Source organism: Lepidochelys olivacea (assembly GCF_965140295.1).
Source record: "Lepidochelys olivacea isolate rLepOli2 genome assembly, chromosome: 3".
Lineage (NCBI taxonomy): Eukaryota > Metazoa > Chordata > Testudines > Cheloniidae > Lepidochelys > Lepidochelys olivacea.
The window spans coordinates 7,707,856-7,732,136 of record NC_140413.1 but is presented as its reverse complement, the minus strand read 5'-3'; the positions used below and the strand labels follow the sequence as shown (position 1 = coordinate 7,732,136).

At 44.9% G+C, this 24,281-nt stretch overlaps 1 protein-coding gene across 2 annotated transcripts in view; it reads left to right on the top strand.

The window, feature by feature from the left end:
* The window catches only part of FBXO16 (F-box protein 16), a 62,850-nt gene that overhangs the window by 25,784 nt on the left and 12,785 nt on the right, over positions 1-24,281 (top strand). Inside the window, exons 3-7 of one of the 2 annotated variants that reach the window (XM_084622967.1) lie at positions 85-120; positions 6,635-6,841; positions 8,149-8,313; positions 9,112-9,344; positions 15,841-15,949. In XM_084622967.1, coding sequence (XP_084479093.1) covers positions 85-120; positions 6,635-6,841; positions 8,149-8,313; positions 9,112-9,344; positions 15,841-15,949 — 750 coding nt within the window. The remainder of the gene's footprint in view (positions 1-84; positions 121-6,634; positions 6,842-8,148; positions 8,314-9,111; positions 9,345-15,840; positions 15,950-24,281) is intronic. The other variant, XM_084622968.1, reaches the window with a different exon arrangement.

The following is a 24,281-nucleotide window of genomic DNA, read 5'->3' as shown; positions in this document are numbered from 1 at the left end:
CTTACATTTGTCTCCTGCCAACTGAATCACCTCTGTGTGTTCTACAGTATTTTATTTGTGTCTGTGATTTTTTTTAAAAAACAGGTATTTGAAGAAAGAAGATCCTTGCTTGGAAAATGGGTAAGGTTTTCTCTTTAAATGTATGTGTTGGTTTCAGAACTAATGAAGAGATGACCGGGATGTGAATTTTAAACACATTCATATTTCAAACAATGAGACTAATTTTCAGGATGTAAGTGTCAAAAACGGACAGACTGTACTGTTGAACCTCAGGTGAAACATGAAGCGGCAAATTCATTCGTGGCATAACTTCAGTGGAGTCATGAACTTGAGAACCTGGCCTGGTATCTAGAATGATTTGTAATGGGATGGGAAGCCCAAAGAAAAGTCTTTGAAGAAGTCTTCAGTGAAGATGTCTGATGTTTAAGGCTGCGAGTTTGTCACAAAAGTCACCGGTTCCATGACTTTCTGTGACCTCTGTGACTTCTGCAGTGGCCAGTACGCCTGGCTCAGGGGCAGCTCAGGCAGCCCCTGTGCCAGTTGCACCAGCTGCTGCTGGGGCAGTCTTGGGCCACTGCGCCCGCCTCCTGCATCAGTAGCAGAGTTTGGGTGTGGGAGGGGACAGGGGTTGGGGCATGGGATGGAGTGAGGCAGGCTCTGGGCGGCGCTTATCTGGGGGGGCTCCCCGGAAGCTCAGCTCGTAGGTGGAGGCATGGCCAGGTGGCTCTGCATGCTGTCTCTGCCTCTGCCTGGCCAATGGGAGCTGCGAAGCTGGCGTTCTAGGCAGAGGCAGCGCACACAGCTGCTTGGCTAAGCCTCTGCCTAGGAGCTAAGCAAGGGGGATGTCCCTGCTTCCAGGGTGGCGTGGAGCCAGGTAGGGAGTCTGCTGGCCCCGCCAACTCCTCTCTCCCAGCACCAGCGGGGATCCTGGGCTGCATGCTACCGGCGAGCACCCGTGGCACCCCTGGGCCACCTCCCCCACCCCCGTATAGTCAGGGGTATATAGTAGAAGTCATGGATAGGTCACAGGCTGTGAATTTTTGTTTACTGCCCATGACCTGTCCATAACTTTTACTTAAAATACCCGTGACTAAAATGTAGCCTTACTGATGTTTAGATAGTGCTATAAAAGGCCAGGAAGCATAGGCACCGACTTCCCCTCTGCCCGGTGGGTGCTCGATCATCTCCCGCTGCCCCTGGCCCTGCCCCGCCCTGTCTCTTCCTGCCCCTGCATCGCTCTTGTCCTACACCCATTCCACTCCTTTCCCAAAGTGCCCACCCCTGCCCTACCTCTTCTCCGCCTCCTTCCCTGAGTGCACCACATCCCTGCTCCTCCCACTCCCTCCTTCCCGGAAAGTCCTAAGCACCACCAAACAGCTGTTAGGCGGCGGGGAGTGGGGGGCGGGAAGCGCTGGGAGGGAGGGGGAAGAGCAGGGACACAGCATGCTTGGGGGAGGGAGAAAGAGGTGAGCAGAGGGGAGCTTGGCTGCCGGTGGGTGCAGAGCACCCGCTAATTTTTCCCCGTGGGTGCTCCAGCCCTGGAGTACTCACGGAGTCGGCGCCTATGCCAGGAAGGCTTTTCAACACTGGAAATAGATAAGTGTGATTTATCCAAGATAGTTTTATGGCCCTGTTACCTGAGTACCTCTCTGTCTTTTAATGTTATCTTCACAAGATGCTGGTGAGGCAGGGTAGTGCTATGATCCCCATTTTATAGATATGGAACTGAGGCACAGAGAGACTAAATGAGTTGCCTCAGGTCACACAGAGTCTGTAGCAGAGAAGGTAACTGAACCGACTCCCACCAAGTCCCACACTAACACTCTAACCACTGGAGAACCCTTCCTGTCCTGTAAGGCAAAATCAAATGAATGGAACAGTTCTGGGAGAACACCTGTAACTTTCATCCTGTGCCAGATGAACAGAAATAAATACACAAGAAAGGAGCATTCAGTGAGAATGAATTCAGCTATGTATATTTGTCATCCTCAATGGTAACTGCATGGTTGAGCTGCATTCAACAATTTTTCAAAATGTAGCTAGAAGAATAAGTGTTGGGTATGTGGCCCCATAGATATACAAGTCAAATAGAAGTATAAAAAAGATGATGATGCTTATCTCCACTGTTGTGATCCCTAATACTTGCATAATAGCACTGTTTGAATAGTGTAGCTATATAAGTTTAAAAGGTCACAGGTGTTAAAATCTTTTATGAATAAACTGGTCTGTCAAGGACTAATATTTTGTATTTAAGTTCATTGTGACTGTTCACAATTACAGGAAACGTGCCTGGTGTAGCTATTTGGCACATGTATGTTTAGATAATAAAGAATGTGCTCCAGTTTCACACATGTATGTTTAGATAATAAAGAATGTGCTCCAGTTTCAGGAAATAAAATAATTAAGTGCTGATTGTACAAAAATACTTGTTTGCACCAGAGCTCAACAACTGCCAAACAAAAAAATTGAACCTTGAAAATTGCAGTTTCTGTTTTAAAATGTTCCCAGAAAATCTGAAAGGAAAAGTACAAATGGTTTAGCACGTATGTTAGTAGCCACGGGCTGTAAAAGTCAAAAAACTAAAACCCCCTTCTCCCAAAATGCAATGCAATCTTCTGAAAGCAAGGGGGATGTCCCTGTACGTCAGTAACTTTGCTTATATGCTTAGTTCCTTTGGTCTTGATTCTGCATTGCCTTGCACCTTTGAACAATATTTACACCTATGAAAAGTGCGTGTAAAACACACAATCGTAGGCTACCCCCTGCTCTGCTCATGGCATAAGGACATGAGGGAGGCGTGGCTGGAGCACTTTGGGTTTGGGAGAAGACATGGGCTCTGATTATTCCATGCTGCTGGACAGCTCCATTGTAAGTATGGATAGCACAGCAGTAGTCCCCAGCCACCTCCAGAATTCAAAAAGCCACTTTTGTCCCCCTCTCAAGGTATGTCTACACTGCAATTAAAAGCAAATATCTCCAATGGCTGGTGATGGGAGAGTAGATGGGGAGGGTTCTGAATTACCAGAAAATAATTCTGTCGTGTCAGGCTGGGGGGGGTCTTGCCCACATGCTCAGGGTCTAACTGATTGCCATATTTACGGGTTTGGGAAGGAATTTTCCTCCAGGTCAGACTGGCAGAGACCCTGGGGTTTTTTTGCCTTTATCGGCAGCACGAGGCACAGGTCACTTGCAGGTTTAAACTAGTGTAAATGGTGTATTCTCTGTAATTTTGAAGTCTTTAAATCATGATTTAAGGACTTCAGTAACTCAATCAGAGGTTAGGGGTCTATTACAGGAGTGAGCAGGTAAGGTTCTGTGGCCTGCAATGTGCAGTTTAGACTAGATGATCACAATGGTCCCTTCTGGCCTTAAAGTCTATGAGTCTTTACAGTGGGGTTGACTGGGGGTGATGAGAGAGTTTGTCTCTGCTAGAATGTTTCACAGTGGCTGGAGAATCCAGTCCTAGGTTTGAGTGTGTGATTCTAACTCAGTGATACTCAGACCTCAGTGGTTCAGGAACCAAATCAGCAATCAGCATTCCCTAAGAGAGCGGCAGTAGTGTGAATTCATTGTTTCATTTACACACACACACACACACGCTCATAGATTATTCTCACAGCAAAATGACTGACCAAGAATTCTACAACTGGTTAATAACACACCAAAAGCATCCTGATTGGTTAGTGACTTAGACTGATTAATAACTAAACCACATAGTGTTTTAATATCATGTGCTGCAAAGAGCCACTTGTGGCTCCTGAGCCTCCGTCTGAGTATCATTGTTCTAACTCCTGTGAGCTAGTGAGCATGAGATCATGTCTGCCTCTAATGGTTAGCCTGAGGAACTGTAACAGCTTGCTACTTGAAAGGAGCTCTCCTTCAGCTCAAGTAGGAGAGAGAGAGAGAGAGAGAGAGATAATGAGAGAGAGAGACACTTCTGTTTCAGTCCTAAAGGTCCTCTTTGGTGCTATCGCTATTGACATGCTGTGGTGTTGGATATGTGCAGAATAACAGGCAGAGAGCCGTACGTTCACTAGTGCAGCATCCAAAATAATTTTAGATCACATAGTCCTTGTGGGAGTCCTTGGTCTCAAGTGCTCCGAAGAAGACACAAAAAAGGGGAAAAATTTTTAGCAGCAGAGCAATAGAGAAGGTGCAGCACCTCGCAGAGATAAATCCAGTTAAACTGGTTGGATTAATGTAATCAAATGCAAGAGGAGGAGCTGTGGTGAAAGGTAAACAAAGATAAGGGTTGTGTCATTCTTGTACTGTTAATACTGGAAAAAAAGAGACAAATTATGCATGCTTAACTGCTTTGCTGCTGCTGAATATATCACCTTGGGAAAGCCTGTGCTGCTGACCATATTGCATTAATTTCAGGAGAGTATCCATCTAAAATGCAAGTGCAGAAGTCTGCTGGCAGATCCATCAACAAAGCAGTTAGAACAGCTGGGGATACTGAAGTTATACTTTATTCCAAAAATTATGAGAGAACCTGAAGAGTGAATTAGGAGCAAACTTCCTAATCCATTGAAGAATTAGCTAAATTTGTTCTGATCACTTCAAACCAAGCTGCTGGTGTGGAAGACAGTAAACTAGTTAGCGCTTTGTCTCTATTAGTTATGGGAATTGGCATTGATTGACAGTTTTATCATCTCAGCAGACATGTTTTTATAGGAGCAAATTGTGAGGTCCCTCTTCAGTTTTTACTTAGTACTCTGGCAAAATCTCACTAGAGTTAAAGGTGATATGCAAAGCGGGGGAAATGGGTTGGTTACCTGCTTTGCTTCTTTATGATGAATAAAAAAGACTTAAAGTTTGGGAACTTTTTCTGCTTGTTTCGTACCTTATTTTGGAGCTCTCAGGAATGCCAGTTCTGTCCTTTTCTAATTTTACTGGAGGACTTGTTGGAGATCTTAGAGATGTGTTTGTGAGAAGGAGTAGGCTGATTGAATCTTTAACAAAGGCATCTTTTCTGCCCACTAATTCTCACATAAGTGAATTAAATAAATCTTAAAAACAATCAAACAGTTTTAAACAGTCTGAAAATAAATTGTTTTCTTTCTAAATTAATCAGGTTTCATCTGCATGTGTTGCTATTATCATAATCCCACCAGTTCTCCAGGTATCCATGGAATCTTCCAAGAAAAACAGGGTAGAAGAGATCTGAATTTCTAATATAAAAATCCAGCTGAAAAAAACAGTAAGTTAAGTCTTTCTTATCCATCGCAAAGAAACAAAAAAGGGAACAAACCTATTATTTATTTCTTTGGAGATCATCTTTAAGTGAGAACTTCAGATTCCCATTGAAGTTAAGTAAACGAAGTAAAGACCTCAGGATCTGGCCAATAGAGAATATGTCCTCAGTGCTGGAAAGGTTTAAGAACATAATAGGGCAAGCAGTACCCCAAAGAGAACTCAGAGAGCTTCATTCTCAGTGAGCTGATTTGGATAACAGGTGTTGTTTCTGCTGATAGGGAGCAGGATTGAGTAGAAATCAGTTTAAAATCTGGTAAGAAGCATTTCAGCCCTAGAATACCGTCTTTAAATGCTGCATTTCTAATGATCACAAGCTCCCATGGGATTCCCACTGGTCACAACTGTTTGTGGAATGGTCGTCTTACATGTTTTCTAACTTTTGGCACTTTTTGCTCTGTCCTTTTATATGGGATGGGGCTGACCTTGAATTTTCTGACACGAAGTGCAAGGATTGCCTGTGACTGAGTCAGTCCCAGCAGGAAGTTCCTGCTGTGCTCTCCCTTTCCATCTTTTTCTTTTTGTAAGCAGTAAAAGATACTTCACTGCTGCCGCTGCTCTCACCCTGTCTACACATCCCTAGCCCAGTTCTGCTTACGGACCGTCTCACTGTACCACTCTCTGTACCAATGAATTTGTGATAGCTTGATTACCCAAATGTGCTCTTCTTTCCACAGGTAAGGCCAGAACTTTTTAACCCTCTCCGTACACATCTGTCACGAGCATGTTGTCTGGGAGGTGCTAAGGAGAGGCAGGATGGAAGTTAGGGTGCTAGCTGGAGATGTGGCTTCAAGTCCCTGCTCCCCCACAGAATTTCTATGTGACCAGGATCCTCAAAGGTATTTAGACACCGAACTCCCATTGATTTCAGTGGAAGTTAGGAGCCTGACTACCTTTGTTAGTCTAAGGATCTGGGCCTTAGTCTCTCTATGCTTCATTCCCCCGTAAGTAAAATGGGCATAATAGTATTTCTCTACTGCACAGAGGTGTCCTGAGGATAAATGCATTATAAATTGTGAGGCTCTCAGATACTACAGTAATGGGGGCCAGATAGATATAGAGAAAGTAGCAGTGAACTTATTCTCATTTAAGCACTGAATGTTTTTACTTCGATGAATAGTCCAATTGAAGTCAACACCCAGGACCACTGATGGGAATAAAGAACCTTACACACACAAGTATTTCCAGTTTTGTGTCCTGGAAGATGGATCTTTAAAGATGTTAAGTCACATGCAGTTTCTTTTAATTTAGCCTTTACATTTGTCTGGGATTTCCACATCCTTTGCCCTGGAATGATTCACCCGAAGTGATGAATATTAATCTTATTTTTAAAAAGCTGTATCTCTGGTGCCACAAACCCTGCATTTCCCTTTTTCAGTTTGACAAGTGGACAGATGGTCAGAGGCGAAGGATCCTGACAGATTTGTTCGACCGCTGCTCCCTGTCGCAGCAGAAATTCTGTTCTCAGCAGTTGCAGGACCGAGTTCCAGTTGAAGCCCTGGATTTCACCACAAAGCTTCCCAGAGTGTTGTCTTTATACATTTTTTCTTTCCTGGACCCCAGGAGTCTCTGCCGATGTGCACAGGTAAAAAGCAGCACGTATCTGGAATGTAAAAGCTACTTTTCAAGTTAGTTGAGACTTGAGAGGACCTGTAAGGAAGCACCTAATTTTTACAATATACTTGTGTCAGCGGCCTTCATAACAGTGCAAGAGACTCTAAGTGCCAGTGTAGAGGGAATTATTTGGCCATATAATCTAGTGTGCAGAATTGTAGCAAGATCATGGAGGAATGGGCTAGATGATCTCTATTTCATGCTGGGATTTAAGACAGTGTAAACATTGTGGCCAAGATTTTCAAAAGTGACGAGTGATTTTTGGTGCCTCCATTTTCAGGAGCCCAACTTGTGGCACTTTAAAGGGGCTGATTTTTTTTCAAAGGTGAGGGCGTGGCACTTTCTGAAAGTCAAGCCCTTTAAGGCACCTGAAGTTGCCTTAAAATCAGTAAAAATCAGTAGCTGCTTTTGAAAATCTTGGCCTTTTGTCATTAAAAAGCTACTGTATAAAATGCTTTAAAAATCCTTTGAAATGCATGTATTGTGCTCTGTGCTGTCTTTGGGGGAGCAGAAATGCTCAAGGTGGAGCTTCTGAATAAGACGCTCAGGGCCAGGGTCTACGTTGTCCATGCACAGCCAGGAGAAAGATCGTTTTGGAAATGACTTACCCAGAAAGGAGGGCCTCAGCAGTGTCCGTGGATAGGTACTTTTACAAATATGAGTAAATGAGTTAATAGTGCATTTAGCCTTAGGCTTGAAGACATGCCATGTGCAAAGTAAATGCCTGGGGAGATATATAGCAGCACACAGCCCAGGTGAAAAACCTTCAGAACTGGCCAGTCTGACTTGCGGGTCTTGTTTTTTTAAAATAGAAAATAATGAAGGATTTGTTCAGGCTGGAGTCTGTTCACGTGGTGGCGATGCGGGATGTTTTCTTAGGCAAATTGGTACCTTCCCTACTGGCCTGTAATCTCTGAGGCAGTGTGAAGGTCACCCTGGTGCAGAGGGTCAGCCAGCGTAAGGCCTCTGCCTGATGTAAATGCCACTTACACTCCACTAACAGGGCCCATGTGTCTCATGCGCGCCTCTGCATGCATCAGGCACATGGACCACATCCGTGGGGCTTAAGTGGGATTTAAGCGGTGTCTGGGGCTGGCCTTCTGCATAGGGGTGAATTACATCCCCAGTAAGCAGTTCCTGCCCATTTAAATTAAATGCATTGCTGGGTTCCAAGACCTGTGATCTACTCTTGCAAGTGGTTGACATGGTGAGGCTTGCAGTCTGCTTTATGTTACATGAGAGTGTAAGCTGAAATAGCTACGCCTTTGGCATTCACAGGTGAGCTGGCACTGGAAATATTTGACAGAGCTGGATCAGCTCTGGATGCTTAAGTGCCTGCGTTTTGGCTGGTACATCAACTTCTCTCCAACCCCCTTTGAGCAGGGAATCTGGAAGAAACACTACATTGAGATGGTGAAAGAACTTCATGTGACAAGGCCCAAGGTACCTCTGTCATTTTGGAAGACATGGAATGGTAGCAGAGAACATCTGAGCATCAGGGTTGCTTCTTTTGGTTTGCCTCTCACTGGACAGTATCACACCCGTCAAACCCAAAGAGGATTTGCTACTTAAAATTACTGCTTGGTGCTCAATATCCTGCATTACCATGCAATATGCTGCTCCTCTCTCTCATCCTCGTGGGGAGGCGAGTCAAGCTCTTACTAGCAATGAGGGAAGATCTGTCCCATTGACTCCCATCCCTGATGCCTCCCCCTGCTCCCCTCCACCTGCTCTTTGGGGTAATGTTGTGAAGATTCCCTCTCCTGCACTTTAGGTTCTGCGCCCCTCCCCCAATACTCTCCTCCCTTTCCCCACCCTGATTTGGGTCTCCCCACAGCAGAGGAAGAGAGAAGAGATCCAAGCATCACCCCCCACACACACACATCAGCTAAGCTCTGGGGAGCAGGGCAGTGATTTGAATTACATTCCTTCCAAGACTTTATAGGAGACTGGAGTGGGGGAAAAACAAAATGTGTGTACATTAGCGTGCTCTTTGGGTGTCGAGATGGTAACTCTCTCTCTCTCTCTCTCTCTCCGTCCCCAGACGCTAACGGTCATTAAATACCATTAGACAGCACCCTTGTATCCCTCCCCCAAAGCTGGCAGATCTGTCAGCTGGGAGGCCGCGCATTCCCCGATAATAATTTCTTTATTTTGAGATTCATTGCTAACGATGCCCAAAGGGTGGGAATGCGGCTGGGTGCTGAGGTTTATTTCCCCCATCTGTCTCTCTCCCATTAGACCCCTCCAAAAGATGAATTTGTGGTCATCGATGTCCAGCCAATAGCAAGAGATGTCCCCGAGACAAAACTATCCCTTTCCTCGGTTCTCCGATCAGCATCCGTGCTAGGAAAGAGGACAGACAAGGAGAAAAAAGAGCTCCCACCATGGCGGTCCTCGGATAAACATCCCACTGACATTGTCCGATTCAACTACCTAGACAACTACGATCCAATCGAGCAAGTGAGGCAGGCGTAAGAAGCTCCCGTCCTTCCTTTCTACATTTTCTTTGGCACGGTAAAGGTAGCTGGCACTAGTAAGAAGGAGGAGGCTGTTGGTGTATGCTCAGGGGCATTTCTGAATAATGCAGCAAGGTTTAAGGGATTATGCAGCTCTCCCACTAACAGAGAAAAATGAACATACTGCTAGGAAGCTAATAAACACATTATCGATGTGGGACCGTGATGGCTCAAAAGAGCTTTACATGCATATACACCCCTACCCTGATATGACGCGGTCGTCGGGAGCCAAAAAATCTTACTGCGCTATAGGCGAAACCGCATTCTATCGAACGTGCTTTGGCCGCTAGCATTTCCGTTATTAATAGTCACTTCCCACCTCCTGGCTGACCCCTCAGAACTCCCGACCCATCCAACCCCCCCCCGCCCCGCTCCTTGTCCCCTGACTGCCCCCTCCAGAGACTCCCCCCATCCCTAGTCACCCCCAGGACCCCACCCCTACCCATCCCCCCTGTCCCCTGACTGCCCCAACCCCTATCCGCACCCCGGCCCCCTGACAGGCCCCCTGTGACTCCCATGCCCTATCCAATGCTCCTGTTCCCTGTCCCATGACCGCCCTGTCCCCAGAACCTCCAAACCATACAAGCCCCCCTGCTCCCTCTCCCCTGACCGCCCCCCAAGACCCTCTGCCCCTTATCCAACCCCTTGGCCCCCGCCCGGCACCCTTAACACACCGCTCAGAGCAGCATGTCGGAGCCAAACACGCTGACACGCCGGAATGCGCAGCCCCGCCCCCCAGAGCGCTGCTTTACCGTGTTATATCCAAATTCGTGTTATATTGGGTCACATTATATTGCGGTAGGGTGTATCTAAAAAGAACAAATAGCACCTGCAGTTACACCGGCTAGGATAGGCTTACAGGAGCAATCAGTCCTCATGCTTCAGGGCATTATCTGGTCACCTGCTGGGGTCAGAAGGACACTTTCCCCCATAGTATAACAACACAGCAGAGTGCATTAGGGCAGTTTCATGGTTTCTTCTGACACATCTAGCAGTGGCTATTATTGGAGAAAGAATAATGGCTCAGCTGGACCATTGGACTGTCCTTGTGCAGCGGTTCCTGGGAAAAGAGGCTCATGAGTGTCTTGAATCCCACTCAGCTATGCATCTAGGGAGAAATTCATCCTTCTGCAGTGGGGCAACAAAAGTCCTATAAAACAGGTAAGTCCCAATTAAGCCCTCAAGGTTAATTGACCTTGTGTTGGCCCTCTGCAGTGGTGAATTTCACCCTACTTGCATAGCCACTGTGAGTTTCAGTCCTACCTAGTACCCATATGGGCTAATGCTAATGTACTTGCCTTGGTTCTTTTTGAAAATAGTTATGCTGGATGGACCCATTACGCCTCCTGGACATTTCGGAAATTCCCCATCTCCTAGTGAAATCCCATTATGGATCATTATCTTTAATCTGCATCACCTCGTCCTAGGGTGGTTTCGGCATTCAACTTCACCCTCTTTCTTTTGCATCCTTTAAAAGCTCGGTCCCATTCTCCTTCGTAGAATTGACTGAAGACTTTATTAACCTCCTTTAACTGAGATACTTGTCCTTAAAGATGGGTATTATTATTTTCTATTTGTGGTAGTAAATATTTATACTATGGTAGGATTTATACTGTTCATTCTGCATCAGGACTACATTATACTAGGTACTATACAAAATCAAGAGCCAGTCTTGCTTTGATGGGTTTACAATCTAAAGACACAACTAGGCTAAGGGATGTGTCTACAACAAACAGATGGAGTAGGTTCTGAGTCACTAATGGTGCAATAAGTATAGGGAGTATTTTTCTACTTCCTGGGCAGGTTTTGAACCTGTGAACCATTTGTGCTACTGAGAACATTTTTGTGTGTAATATTCTACCAAGCCTAGCTGTAATTACAGGGGATTATTTCAAGGAGAGAAATTAATTCCATGAGATTTGTTTCACTTAAGCTGCAAATAATTGCTACCACGTGGTCTTCTCCATAATGCCTGTTCTGGTTACGCAGTAGCACAGCTGTGCTGGTTTAGGTATCAATGTGACTTTTCACTTGAATAACCCATATTTAGGTATTTCTTTTCCTTGGATCGATCACTGTCAGAATCCACTGCTGCAGTCCTTTCTCTGAGCTACTCGTCCTTGAGGCTGTATATTGTGACCACCATCCTTTAGACTCAGAAAGACTGGCTGAGACTCTGTTGGGCAATTCTGTTCCCTGATCAGTCAAGGAAATTATTGTGGAAACAAACCAGGCCCTCCCGCAGGGTCGAAGTTGCTTACTATTATTTATTGTTTGTATTAGCATAGCACTAGGAGCCCTGGGCATGGACCAGGACCCCACTGCATCAGGCACTGTACAAACACAGAACAAAAAGTCAGTTCCTGCCCCCAAAGAGCTTGCAATGCAAGTACAAGGACAGCAGATGGATACAGACTTCTTACCTAGCTTCTTATCACTCAAGGCCAATTATCCTAGGAAGTGAGACACCAGCACCGGGTACTGTCACTGGGTAAACCCTCTATTTTTAAACTCCATGTGGTCATGTCAGCAGCATGCAACTGTCATTTGTCAGCAGTGTGGTTTGGTCCTGGAAGGCAGGGGATAGGGGGTAGGTGCTGTGGGGGAGGTCTAGGTCATATCTGCAAATGAATGAAGCCCTTGCTCTGCCCCTGTGTAACTTCTGTTTCTACATATGATTATGGTTAATATTGCTCCATAAGTGTGTATGCTGTCGCATAGTAGGAGAGCAAACTAAGCCACAAGTCTCAAACTCCCAGGCTGTTTTATCCATTGATCTGGCCTCCTGTCTTTTTAAGATGTAAAAAAAGAAAATGTTTCTAGTCTTTACAGTTTGAAAGAAAACTTTCTAACCATGACCCAATTCTGTGCTGTCCTCCTGAGTCCGCAGACAGATTGAAGCAAAAGTTCTTGATGAATGGGAGTAGTTCCCACATCTCTCATCATAGGGCATTTTAATTCAGCAACCTGTTGCCATTTAAATGGTAACATTGTAACCAATTTCACTGCGACTCTTTGTAGCAGAAACATTCAACTAATCCGCTCCTTCCCCATCAGTGTCCCGGAGGGCACAGCTATTAATGGCGGAGTCCTGCTGGGCTTCCATTTCTCTACTTGATTCTCAGTCACTGAGCCCAAGTAAGACAGGGGGAAGAGAAAAGCTGCTTTCTGGGGAGCGCTTCTTGCTTTCTGCTCAGTAGGGCACAACTCTGTATAAAAACAAATGGACTGATGGGGATCACTGGTTGGAGTGCAGTCACCAAAGAGACAGGGCTTAAAGGGGCTTCATGAAAGAGAGGGGTGATAGAATTTGAGCATGTTAAATGAGAGGCATTGGGACATGTGGGGTGGGGTGGGGTGGAAGATGGTGCAAAGTCAGGTGGGAGTGAAGGAGACAGAGGGAGAAGTGAGGAAGAGTGGGAAGAGAGACAAAATGAAAGCAGTTGAGTTATGGATTTCCTGGAAGGTATTATCAAAACTCCTTGGTGGAGTTATAGCTGTGATTTATACTGTTGCTTATCTGTCTGTGTAATCTGTCATCATCATGGTATCTCTCAGGTTCTTCTTTCTGTGTCTTGTTTTCTACATGAATCTTCCAGGTAGTCTTTCACTTAGGTACAAATGAGAGCAGATATTAGTGAGGGTGGCTTTGTCTATTCTAGGTCATTAAGGAATGTTGCAAAGATGAAATGATACATTTTCATAGGAGACTTGGAACCGAGTCAGCAAGCTGGCCAAGATCTCTCTATGTTCTGACTGGGAAGGAACAGGAAAGTTTCTTTAATCCATTTGCACAGTTCTGCTGGAAGGCATCTGGTGTTGTGCAGCTTGTTGCCAATAAATCAACAGTTTTCTCTCCCATTTTATCATGGATAAAGAATTCAGATTCCAGTGCAGTGTTGGAATCCTGCCACGTCTGTGTCCAAGCGACTCAGGAAGGAGTCCTGCTACTTCTCATGATGGCAGGTCAGCTAAAATGAAGGCTGGCCCCCTCATTCTGGCCTCTGGAAGCCAACACTAACTCGATAATTTGTGGACACAGGCAGGTTCTAAAAAACAGTTGGATGTTTTGCCGGAGCATTTAACCAACAAGAAAATAATTACTTGAAGTAATTGTTCTGTGAACAGCCTAGGCCCAACTCCTGACGGAATAGGGCTCACTCTAGTGTAAAGGGAACTCCATTGCACTAGACCTATTAATCGTGACATCACACCCTGTCACTCAGATCTCTCTACAGCTAGCCCAGCACTCATCATTTGCTACCTGTTGTTGTGGGCTGTGCAAATTAAACCATGTTTAGACAGACAGATGGATAAATTCTGAGTACAAGACTGGGATTCATGAATTCCTGAGTTCTTACGCTGGCTCTGATTCTGGCTCTGCAGCCTTGGGCATGTCACTTATCCTCTTATTGAGACACTCCGATGCCAGAGTGATGCACTGGATATTGGAAATAGGTGATGTGAGGATTAATGTTTGTACGTTTGAAGGTGAAACATTTTGAACTATTATTATCACAAACCCTGGGTGTAATGGGTTGTCACGGTTTCATTTCTTCATAAATCCTTTTATTTTTTTAAACAACATATTTTAAATTAATAGGCTCATATGGGTGTTGTCACTACCTTCTACTGGATGGAATCAGAACTACCCAACCATGGCCCAATACTTTTAACAGCTAGTTAAGAGTCTTCTTTGGCTCAGGTGGTAGGAGCCTATGCTTTTGGACCAGGAGAACCTGAGTTCTGTTTAAAGCTGACCAAATTCTTCACAATGCATAATGTATTCAATGGATTTTACCTCTTTGCTGTCTGTAAATTGTCTGCAAACAGTTTGATTTTCTTAATTTGGTATTTAAAATCATGTGCCTAATAAATTCTGTGAATGGGTCTTGGTCTTCAGATTATCTGTGAGCAATTCCTTGTGAATATGCAATATCTGAACTGGATTAGTTGGTTCTGAAGGATCTGTAAGTCACATGGTATGTTTCGGTTCCTGTTTAGATGAGTGCAACTCTTAAAATCAGGTTTCTGGCATGAAGTCATATGATTTTGAATTCAAAATGTGCTTTTTAGTCTTTTATTTGTTCATAAGATGAGATTTGATGGTGATGTGTGTGGTATAAGAATCTGGACAGAATAGGAAAGCATAGCCTCTAAATCTGCTGTTTCTAGGAAAAATTTTGTCTGTGAAATTAATCACTAGACTACTTGCAGATACGGAGCACAAAAGGAGAATCAGTGCAGTCAAAGCAAATTTGTTGAAGAACCCACACGAATATTTGCAGAAAATTGTTTGCAGTATTCGTGTGACTTTAGTTGTGTTCTTGCTGTTGGTGAGAAGTTCCAAGTAGTCATGAGGTACAGCATACTGACTGCTCTGAAGTCCTAGGAAGCCAGGTTTGGTACAATCATGTAGGGAAATTCTGTGGACCAGACTCAATATTCCTTCATCCAGCTTCCAGAGTGTGGGAAATTCCCATCCTGCCAATTGATTATATTAGCTTTTATAACAGCTCCATGTAGATACACACAGAAGATTTATCTGGTTGTATAAACAAAGACTCATAGGAGAATGTGACAGACTAGGGCCCCGTCTATACGACAAGTGACACTGATTTGAACACACACCTTTAGTTAAGCCAATTTAGTTAAACTGGTGCACACCCCATTTATTTGTACTGATTTAGCTGAAGTTGGTAAGGAATCGACTCATGCTAACTTGATATAAGCCAGGTTTAAATTGATTTTGAGTGTTCACGCAGGGGTTTGTATCAGTTTAACCTAATCAGTGTGAAAACACACCTTTAGTTAAATCAGTACAGCTTGGAACGTAGGCAAGGGCTAGAAGCTAGCTTAGTTTTATGGGGCTGGTTCTCCACTGCCTTGCCAGTATATTTGGTACCCACTTTACACAGGTGGGTGTCACTACATGAGGTACCAGGGAGTGGACAGTCAGGCCTGTGTAGTTAAGATGGCCTGTACATTAAATGTGTGCAGTATCACAGCCCACATTTCAAAAGCATCTTTGTTTTTGCCTTCTGGTAAATGACTGACACTTCATTTCACACAGAGAGGGGCAGGGAGAGAGGTGTGACAATTACAGGACAATACAACTTTATTTTGTATCTTTAATACAAACTGTGTCCCAAAATGCTTTAAAGAGTTACATTATAGTAATGGAAGAGAGCAGCTTACAGGTTTGGACAGGGCAAGGGAGAAAACAGGAGAGTGGATGAGCCAAGGAGATACAGGAAGACTGTTACAGATGGTGAGAGCTGCAGAGAAGAAAGCCCTCAAGCCTACATTGCATGAGAAGGGATTGGGGAGAAAGATGATATTGCTAGCAAAGGAAGCCTGAACTAGGTCTGGGTTATCTCTCAAGTTTTCTTTGTATTTTAGTAGGGGTGTCCCCTCTTCTCAGGTAACACTATTCCTTTCCACTTTGCAGTAGAAAGAAAGGAGGAGGACGACTAACCCCAGACCTCAGCCAGCAAGCATTTGAGAAAAAAAGGAAACCAAGCTGTGCATCTTATAAGCTCCGGAAAGCAAAATCACTGGCAAGTATCTCTAGACCCTGACTTTATCAACACAGGGCCTAAGTCCTGTTGGCATCACAGAGACTTGGTGGGATAATACGCATGACTGGAATATTGGTATAGAAGGGTACAGCTGGCTCAGGAAGGACAGGCAGGGAAAAAAGGGAGGAGGTGTTGCCTTATATATTAAAAATGTATACACATGGACTGAGGTTGAGATGGGAATAGGAGACAGACTTGTTGAAAGTCTTTGGGTAAGGATAAAAGGGGTAAAAAACAAGGGTGATGTCATGGTAGGGGGTCTACTACAGGCCACCTAACCAGGAAGAAGAGGTGGATGAGGCTTTTTAAAAAAAAAAACAAAATCATCCGAAGCCCAGGACTTGGTGGTGATGGGGGACTTCAACTCCCCAGACATCTGTTGGGAAAATAACACAGCAGGGCACAGATTATCCAACCAGTTCTTGGAATGTACTGGAGACTTTTTTATTTCAGAAGGTGGAGAAAGCTATTAGGGGGAGAGGCTGTTCTAGACTTGATTTTAACAAATAGGGATGAACTGGTTGAGAATTTGAAAGTGGAAGGCAGTTTGGGTGAAAGTGATCATGAAATGGTAGAGTTCATGATTCTAATGAATGGTAGGAGGGAGAAGAGCAAAAGAGAGACAATGGATTTCAAGAAGGCAGTCTTTAGCAAACTCGGAGTTGGTAGGTAAGATCCCATGGGAAGCAAGTCTAAGGGGAAAAACAATTGAAGACAGCTGGCAGTTTTTCAGAGAGACATTATTAAGGGCACAAGAGCAAACTATCCTACTGCGTAGGAAAGACAGGAAGTCTGGCAAGAGACCATGCTGGCTTACCCAGGAGATCTTCAATGATCTAAAAATAAGAAAAAAAGTCCTACAGAAAAGTTGAAACTAGGTCCAGTTACAAAGATTGAATATAAAAAACTAACACAAGTATGTAGGGACAAAATTAGAAGGGCCAAGGCACAAAACGAGATCAAACTAGCTAGAGACATAAAGGATAACAAGAAAACATTCTACAAATACATTAGAAAGAAGAGGAAGACCAAGGACAGAGTAGGCCCATTACTCTGTGTGTGTGTGTGTGTGTGTGTGTGTGTGTGTGTGTGTGTGTCCTGGGCGGGGAACAATTACAGAAAATGTGGAAATGGCAGAAGTACTTATGACTTCTTTGTTTTGGTTTTTACCAAGGAGGTTGGTGGTGATTGGATGTCTAACATAGTGAATACCAGTGATAATAAGGTAGGATCAAAGGCTAAAATAGGGAAAGAACAAGTTAAAAATTGCTTAGACAAGTTAGATGTCTTCAAGTCACCAGGGCCTGATGAAATGTATCCTCGAATACTCAAGGAGCTGACTGAGGAGATATCTGAGCCATTTGCAATTATCTTTGAAAAGTCATGGAAGATGGGAGAGATTCCATCAGACTGGAAAAGGACAAATATAGTGCCAATCTATAAAAAGGGAAATAAGGATAACCCTGGGGAATTACAGACCAGACAATTTAACTTCTGTGCCCCGAAAGATAATGGAGCAAATAATTAAGCAATCAATCTGCAAACATCTAGAAGATAATAAGGTGATAAGTAACAGCACGGATTTCTTCAGAACAAATCATGTCAAACCAACCTGATAGCTTTCTCTGACAGGGTAACAAGCCTTGTGGATAGGGGGGAAGCAGTAGACATGGTATATCTTGACTTTAGTAAAGCTTTTGATACTATCTTGCATGATCTTCTCATAAACGAACTAGGAAATGCAATCTAGTTGGAGCTACTATAAGGTGGGCACATAAATGGGTGGAAAACCATTCCCAGAGAGTAGTTATTAGTGGTTCACAGTCATGCTGGAAGGGCATAAAGAGTGGGGTCCCCCAGGGATCGGTTCTGGGTCCGGTTCTGTTCAATATCGTCAATGATTTAGATAACGGCATAGGGAGCACACTTATAAAGTTGCAAGTGCTTTGGAGGATAGGATTAACGTTCAAAATGATCAGGACAAACTGGAGAAATGGTCTGAAGTAAATAAGATGAAATTCAATAAGGACAAATGCAAAGTACTCCACTTAGGAAGGAACAATCAAGTGCACACATACAAAATGGGAAATGATTGCCTAGGAAAGAGTAATGCGGAAAGAGATCTGGGGGTCATAGTGGACCACAAGCTAAATATGAGTGAACAGTGTAACACTGTTGCAAAAAAGTGAACATCTTTCTGGGATGTATTAGCAGGAGTGTTGTAATCAAGTCACGAGAATTAATTATTTTGCTCTACTCCGTGCTGACTAGGCTTCAACTGGAGTATTGTGTCAAGTTCTGGGTGCCACATTTCAGGAAAGATGTGGACAAATTGGAGAAAGTCCAGAGAAGAGCAACAAAAATGATTAAAGGTCTAGAAAACATGACCTATGAAGGAAGATTGAAAAAATTGGGTTTGTTTAGTCTGGAAAAGAGAAGACGGAGAGCAGACAAGTTTTCAAGTACATAAAAAGTTGGGAGAAAAATTGTTGTTCTCAACCTCTGAGGATAGGACAAGAAGCAATGGACTAAAATTGCAGCAAAGGCAATTTAGGTTGGACATTAGGAAAAACTTTCTAACTGTCAGGGTGGTTAAGCACTGGAATAAATTGCCTAGGGAGGTTGTAGAATCTCCATCGTTGGGGATTTTTAAGAGCAGGTTAGACAAACACCTGTCAGGGATGGTCTAGAGATAATATTTAGTTCTGCCACGAGTGCAGGGGACTCGACTAGATGACCTCTCGAGGTCCCTTCCAGTCCCATGATTCTCTGATTCTAAGTCTGTTACACCAGGGATCTGTTTGGCTCAAAGAGTTTATATAACTGTAGATATCGCTGGTACCTTGGTTCACAAATAGACCTGATCAGATTTTGCTAACTGTAACCTTTTAAAGCTGCGATTTTCTTCCTTTCTCGTAACTTACATTTTAAATCCCAGTTCCAGTGATGTCTAGGAGGAGTCATTCTACTATTAGGAATGATTTCTTCCATCAGTGCATTGTAATTGGGTATAAAGCAGAACTGCTTTAGGAGAAAACTCGCTGATGTGGGGCCAGATTTATGATTATTCATTATTATTCGTATTGCAGCAATGCCTATAGACCTTGACTAGCTCAGGACCCCATTGTGCCAGGCATTGTACAAACATATACTAAATGACAGTCCCTGCTCTGAAATGCTTAGAGCAGAGAAGCTTGATGGCTGCTGGCCCAGCATGACTGCGTTGGCCAGGGGGAGAAGGTGCAGGGAACATCTTTCTTCTCTTCGCAGTTCTGTGTGGTGAGCTGTGCTGCCTGGTTCTGACTCTCCTCTCACTCCAGCCAGACTCCCTTATAATCCAGAGGTCAGTGGAGTCACACTGGTGTGAGAAGACAAGCTGGGCTCCCTGAGTGCAAAAGGGGGCGGCCAGTGTAACCCACTGTTACTGTGGACTGTGTGTTAAGTGTCCCCCTGTGTCCCCGACCCATGGTGGGTGTGAGTAAAGCCAGGCTCGTTGTCTTGAGCTATAGAGACTCATGCTGAGAGCTCTGAAGGTCCCCATTTCTGTCCCCAGTGTGATAAGATGGTGGCTGTCACATCAGCCGCACTCAGTGCTTCTGAGGGGCAAGGTCCTGTGCTCCAGCAAGTGGTATCAAGCCTGTGCTGGGGGTTGGGGGATGCAAATGCTACACCTGTTCTAGTTTAGCAATTCTCATGGGGAGGATGCTCCCCCATTCTCTGAAGGCATCATACCAATTCATGTCCTGTGAAGAGCACCCAAGGAAGCCAATGGGAGCTTCCACCTGTAAATCAAGGGTTCCAAATCTGTTAGTCTCATTGAGTCTTCTCCCAACAGTAAGATCTATTCCCTTTGTTGAGGAGCTGGTGCAAGAGGCTCACATGCTGAGCTTTTACGTGGGAGGAGAATGAGGCTGCTGGTATCTGTTCTCATCTCTGTCACTGAGTAACTGTGTCCCCTCAGGCAGCTCACTTCCCTGGGGCTCAGCTTCCCCTAGTGTAAAATGGGGATTAATATACCTATCTCCCAGAGGCGTTGGGAACCTTAATCCCTCCACAGTGCTGAGCAGGTTATAACTACCAAGAAAGAATTTGTGCTTGTAAAGCACTTTAAGGCTTTGGAAGGAAAAGTGCAAGGTAAGTACAAAGCATTATTCTTAAACATACCACTCAGGACATGTTTAAATAAAACAGTTCAAAAGAGAGTCCTTCAATAATTAAGCAGCTGCTGTTTCCTCAGGTTTCAGTCTCCTTTCTTTGGATCCAGTCCTGCTCTCAGAAGACCCTAACTAGAGCAGATCACACATCAGTGGCAAATCTGAGGCCCAAATCCTCAAAGGTATTAAGGCCCCTAACTCCCTCTGAAATCAATGGAAGTTAGGTGCCTAAATACCTTTGAGGATCTGGGCCTGATTCACTTCAGTGGGAAGAGGAGGTAATTCACTATGTGTAGATATTGATATTTTTATCTGCTCTTCGGTCAGTTCCTGTAATACCCCATATCCAGACATTCAGGCTACAGCAGTGCTGCTGTTATGTACACAGTGTAGCCAGTCTTTGTCGGCGGGAGAGAGCTCTTCTGCTGACAAAGTGCTGTCCACACCGGTGCTTTTTGTCAGTAAAACTTTTGGTCAGGGGAGTGTTGTTTCATACCCCGGACCAACAAAAGTTTTCCCAACAAAAGTGCTAGTGGAGACAAAGTCTTAGTTTCTGCACTTTACAAATACTGATCAGTTTTCTCAAGATTCTGGTATCTTTTTCTAAAGCATTCTCTTGCACTTGCAACTTTCCATCATCACTGTCTGATGTCTGTTTATACTTTGTGCTACTGCATTTTGGCAGAGTGAGCAGCCCTTAGCACCACTAGCTGTTAATACTGAGGATTCACTGGGCTCATATCACAGTTGATAAAATAGGACAACCTGGGATGAAAACAGTACCAGAAAGCCAGGCTTCCAGAAAGCATCCTATAGATAATCTTTTGTAGATATGGGCAACAAATAGCTCCTGGAATAAGCAGATTCTGGTGAGCATTTTTTTTTGCGCCAACTTGGAAGAATGATTCCCAAGTAATGAGAACCAGAGAACCCAAATGTGCCACCCTACAAAGGAGATTAACTGTAAGATCACGGAGGCTGACAGGCATTATTATTCTTGTGCAGGTTATTCTCCTAGCCCAATTATGTCCCTTATTGTACTGGTGCCTCATACAGTTGCTATAGTTAAGGTTTGTCAGCCTTTGTCTTGCAAATGCCATTTTCCAGGGCTTTATAATACAGCCTCAAGAGTTCCCTTTCAGCATGGGCATGATTTTACCTTTGTTTTATTTTGGAGCTGTTACAGAATCAGTGAAGTGGTGGGCAAATATCTGAACAAACTTGAGGGGTTTTTTTGGGAAGACTTTGAGCTCCTGCCATGACATAGTCCCCATGTGATGTTCTTCATTCCCGAGGGTGGCCATAGTCTGCACCCGTGAGTCTGGGAGGCACAAGCCCCAAGCCCATCCACCAGTGCAGGGATGAAATTCTCCCCAGTAGTGTCAATGGGAGTTTTTGATACCAACTTCAGCAGCAGCAGGATAGGGGGTGGGATACGTGCACACACATCACCTGAGGTGTGCTTATTGTAGTTTAGAGGACTGTAAAGGAGCTAGCCAGGGCTTGACCCTCTCTGGGGCAGCGGGGAGCCACACTGGCTCACTACACACAGCTGAGGATTGGGGACTTAGTTTGGCCATGGAAGTCTTCCTGGCGGCTCTTGTGGAGGCAGAAAATCAGTACAGTTATGCTGGGGCCCTTGGTCAGGGCGGGGCAATAATGACTCAGGCCCTCAGGCAGGGCTGCGCAATAATACTATAGCAGTATAAACAGTAGTGAGCCCAGGCCCTAGATCAGGGCCAGGCAATAATGAGTCAGGAGCTCAGGCCCTCAGGCAGGGCTGAGCATGACAGTAGGCCCAAGCCTCCAAACGGGTTGGGAGACTGCCACCCATAAGTGCGTCCCAGCCCAGGGCCCTAGCAGCAGTAGACGATCCGCTGCTGTGTCAGTGGGGATCCCGGCCGCAACACACTGACATGGGCTCTGGCGGTGCTGCAGCCAGACTAGGGTCGGCTGGCCCCAGGCTACTTCCTGACTCCCCCTCTGGGGGTACCTGAGTCATGGTGGAGTCCTCGGGGGGTCCAGCACCACGGGTTCCTCAGGGTACCAGGTGAGCAGCAGGCCCAGCAACTCCTCCAGATAGTTGGAGGCTTCTCAGTCGCGGGCTAGGCTGGAGGCAGCTGGCCTCCCCAGTAGCTGGCCCTCTAGTGAGCTCTGAGGGTGAGCCTTTATACTTCCGGGTCGCTGCCTGACCCTCTGAGGGGCGGGCTTAGAGCTCCCTAGCTCCGCCCACCCCAGCCTCTGGATGGGGTCGTCCCTCTCCGGGGCGGTGTTGAGCCACACCGCCACACTGCAGGACCTAAGATTCTATCTACAGCTGGCAGCTACCAGAGATCTTCCTTTAGGTCAAGCAAAATGTTCACAAAGACATCTTGAGCAAACAGAATTCTTGTAAGGACTGAATCTACCCTGCAACCATCTGTTTTACCAGCCTCTGGGCTGGAATAGGATTTGATTCTCTGTGGTCCTTATGCAGGGATCTGTGGCCACTAGAGGTACTTGGCAATCCACTGACTCCCTCTCCACCCCGGTCAGCTCCCAGGTCCTTTCTCTACCCTGGTTTCTAAGGAGCTGGTACAAAACTCTACTGTGCTGAGCCCAGCAGATGCAGAATTCCCAAACAGTTTCTACAGCTGCCGTCACAGTAACATCTAAGTGCCTCACAAACATTAATGAGTTTATCCTCCCAACAATCCTATGACTGTTTGTTTACCACAACACTGGACATCCTCCTCTTGTACAACTGCAAAAGTACTGCTGTGTTGAGAGTCTGCCACAGCCCCTGCACATAGGGTTAGTATCATCTCTAGTTTCTCTGCTTCAGTTTCCCAGTGTGTAAAATGGGGATAATATTACACTACCTCACAAGGGTGTGTGAGTTTTAATCAGTTAATGATTGTAAAGCAGATCCTGATTATGCTACAGAAATGCCAACTATTACTATTAAATATGATAGTTGTTGTTTGTAAAAACTCTTTGAAGATGAAAAGCATCATCTAGACCGGGGTGCTGTCCAGCACAGTATTACTGTATTGTAACTCTGTTGAAATCAGTGAAGTCATGCAGTGGTGAATCAGGCCTTGCAAGCATTATTAATACGTAAATACATTACAGCAATCATGGGGAGATGGGAATTTACACCATAGTAAATCAGTAATAACTCTAGTGAAGTCAATGGAGTTACATCAGTGTAAAGGTTTCAGAATAAGGCTCCATATCTTTTTGTTCTGATTCTCTCAAAGGCACTGGCTTTTTTTCCATGTTAAGAACTGAGGGTAGCCCTTATAGATTGTGTCAGATTTTCTGGGACCTTTAGGTCAAAAATGTACCTTTTAGTCCTTGGGGAATTCTGCACCAAAAAATTAAAAATTCTGCGCACAATATTTTTAAATTCTGCATATTTTATTTGTCAAAATAACACAAAATAATATGCCGGTTTCAATTATTTTGGTAATTTATTTCAAAATACCTGTCAGCGAGTATGTCTGTAACAATACAGACAACATAAAAGATTCAGGAAATGTTTTTTGACAAATAGATTCCTTACTAGGCATATTCATACAGAACTTTGAGTAATAATTTGTTTAAACTACAATGCAGAAACATATTTCCCACACCCCTCAGAAGCAGTGCAGAGGCTTGGGGGAGTCAAGTTAATGGAGGAGCTGAGGGAGAGGGAAGTAATTGTTGGGAAGGAGCCTGGGAGTGAACTCTGGAGGGTTGTTGGGTGTGGGTGGGAGAAGTATGGAACAGGTTTTTTTTGGAGTGGGGGAGGGATTGTTAGGGAGTTGGGGAGCTCCATGGGAGACCATGGCTGACCCCTAACCCCCACGCCCATTCAGTCCCTGGCACAATGTTGTCACCCCACTAGCTTCTGTGCCCTTGTCCCAGACTGTCCCCTGCACTAGCCCTTCTGAACCCCAGTCTATGTGACCCTCCCAGCAGCCTATTTTGCCCCACTCTGTCCATCCCCCCATATCCCGTGCCTCGTCACCTGGCCCCATGGGCAGAGCGCTGTGAGGAAGGGAGCCTCTTCCCCTCCCTCTCTGTGGCTGCCCTCTCTTCTGGAGCCACATCAGCCCCTGGTGCAAAAGGTGTAATTGCAGCATGACCCCTCTTGCAGCTTCCCTTTGCCTCCCTGTCAGAATCAATTATTC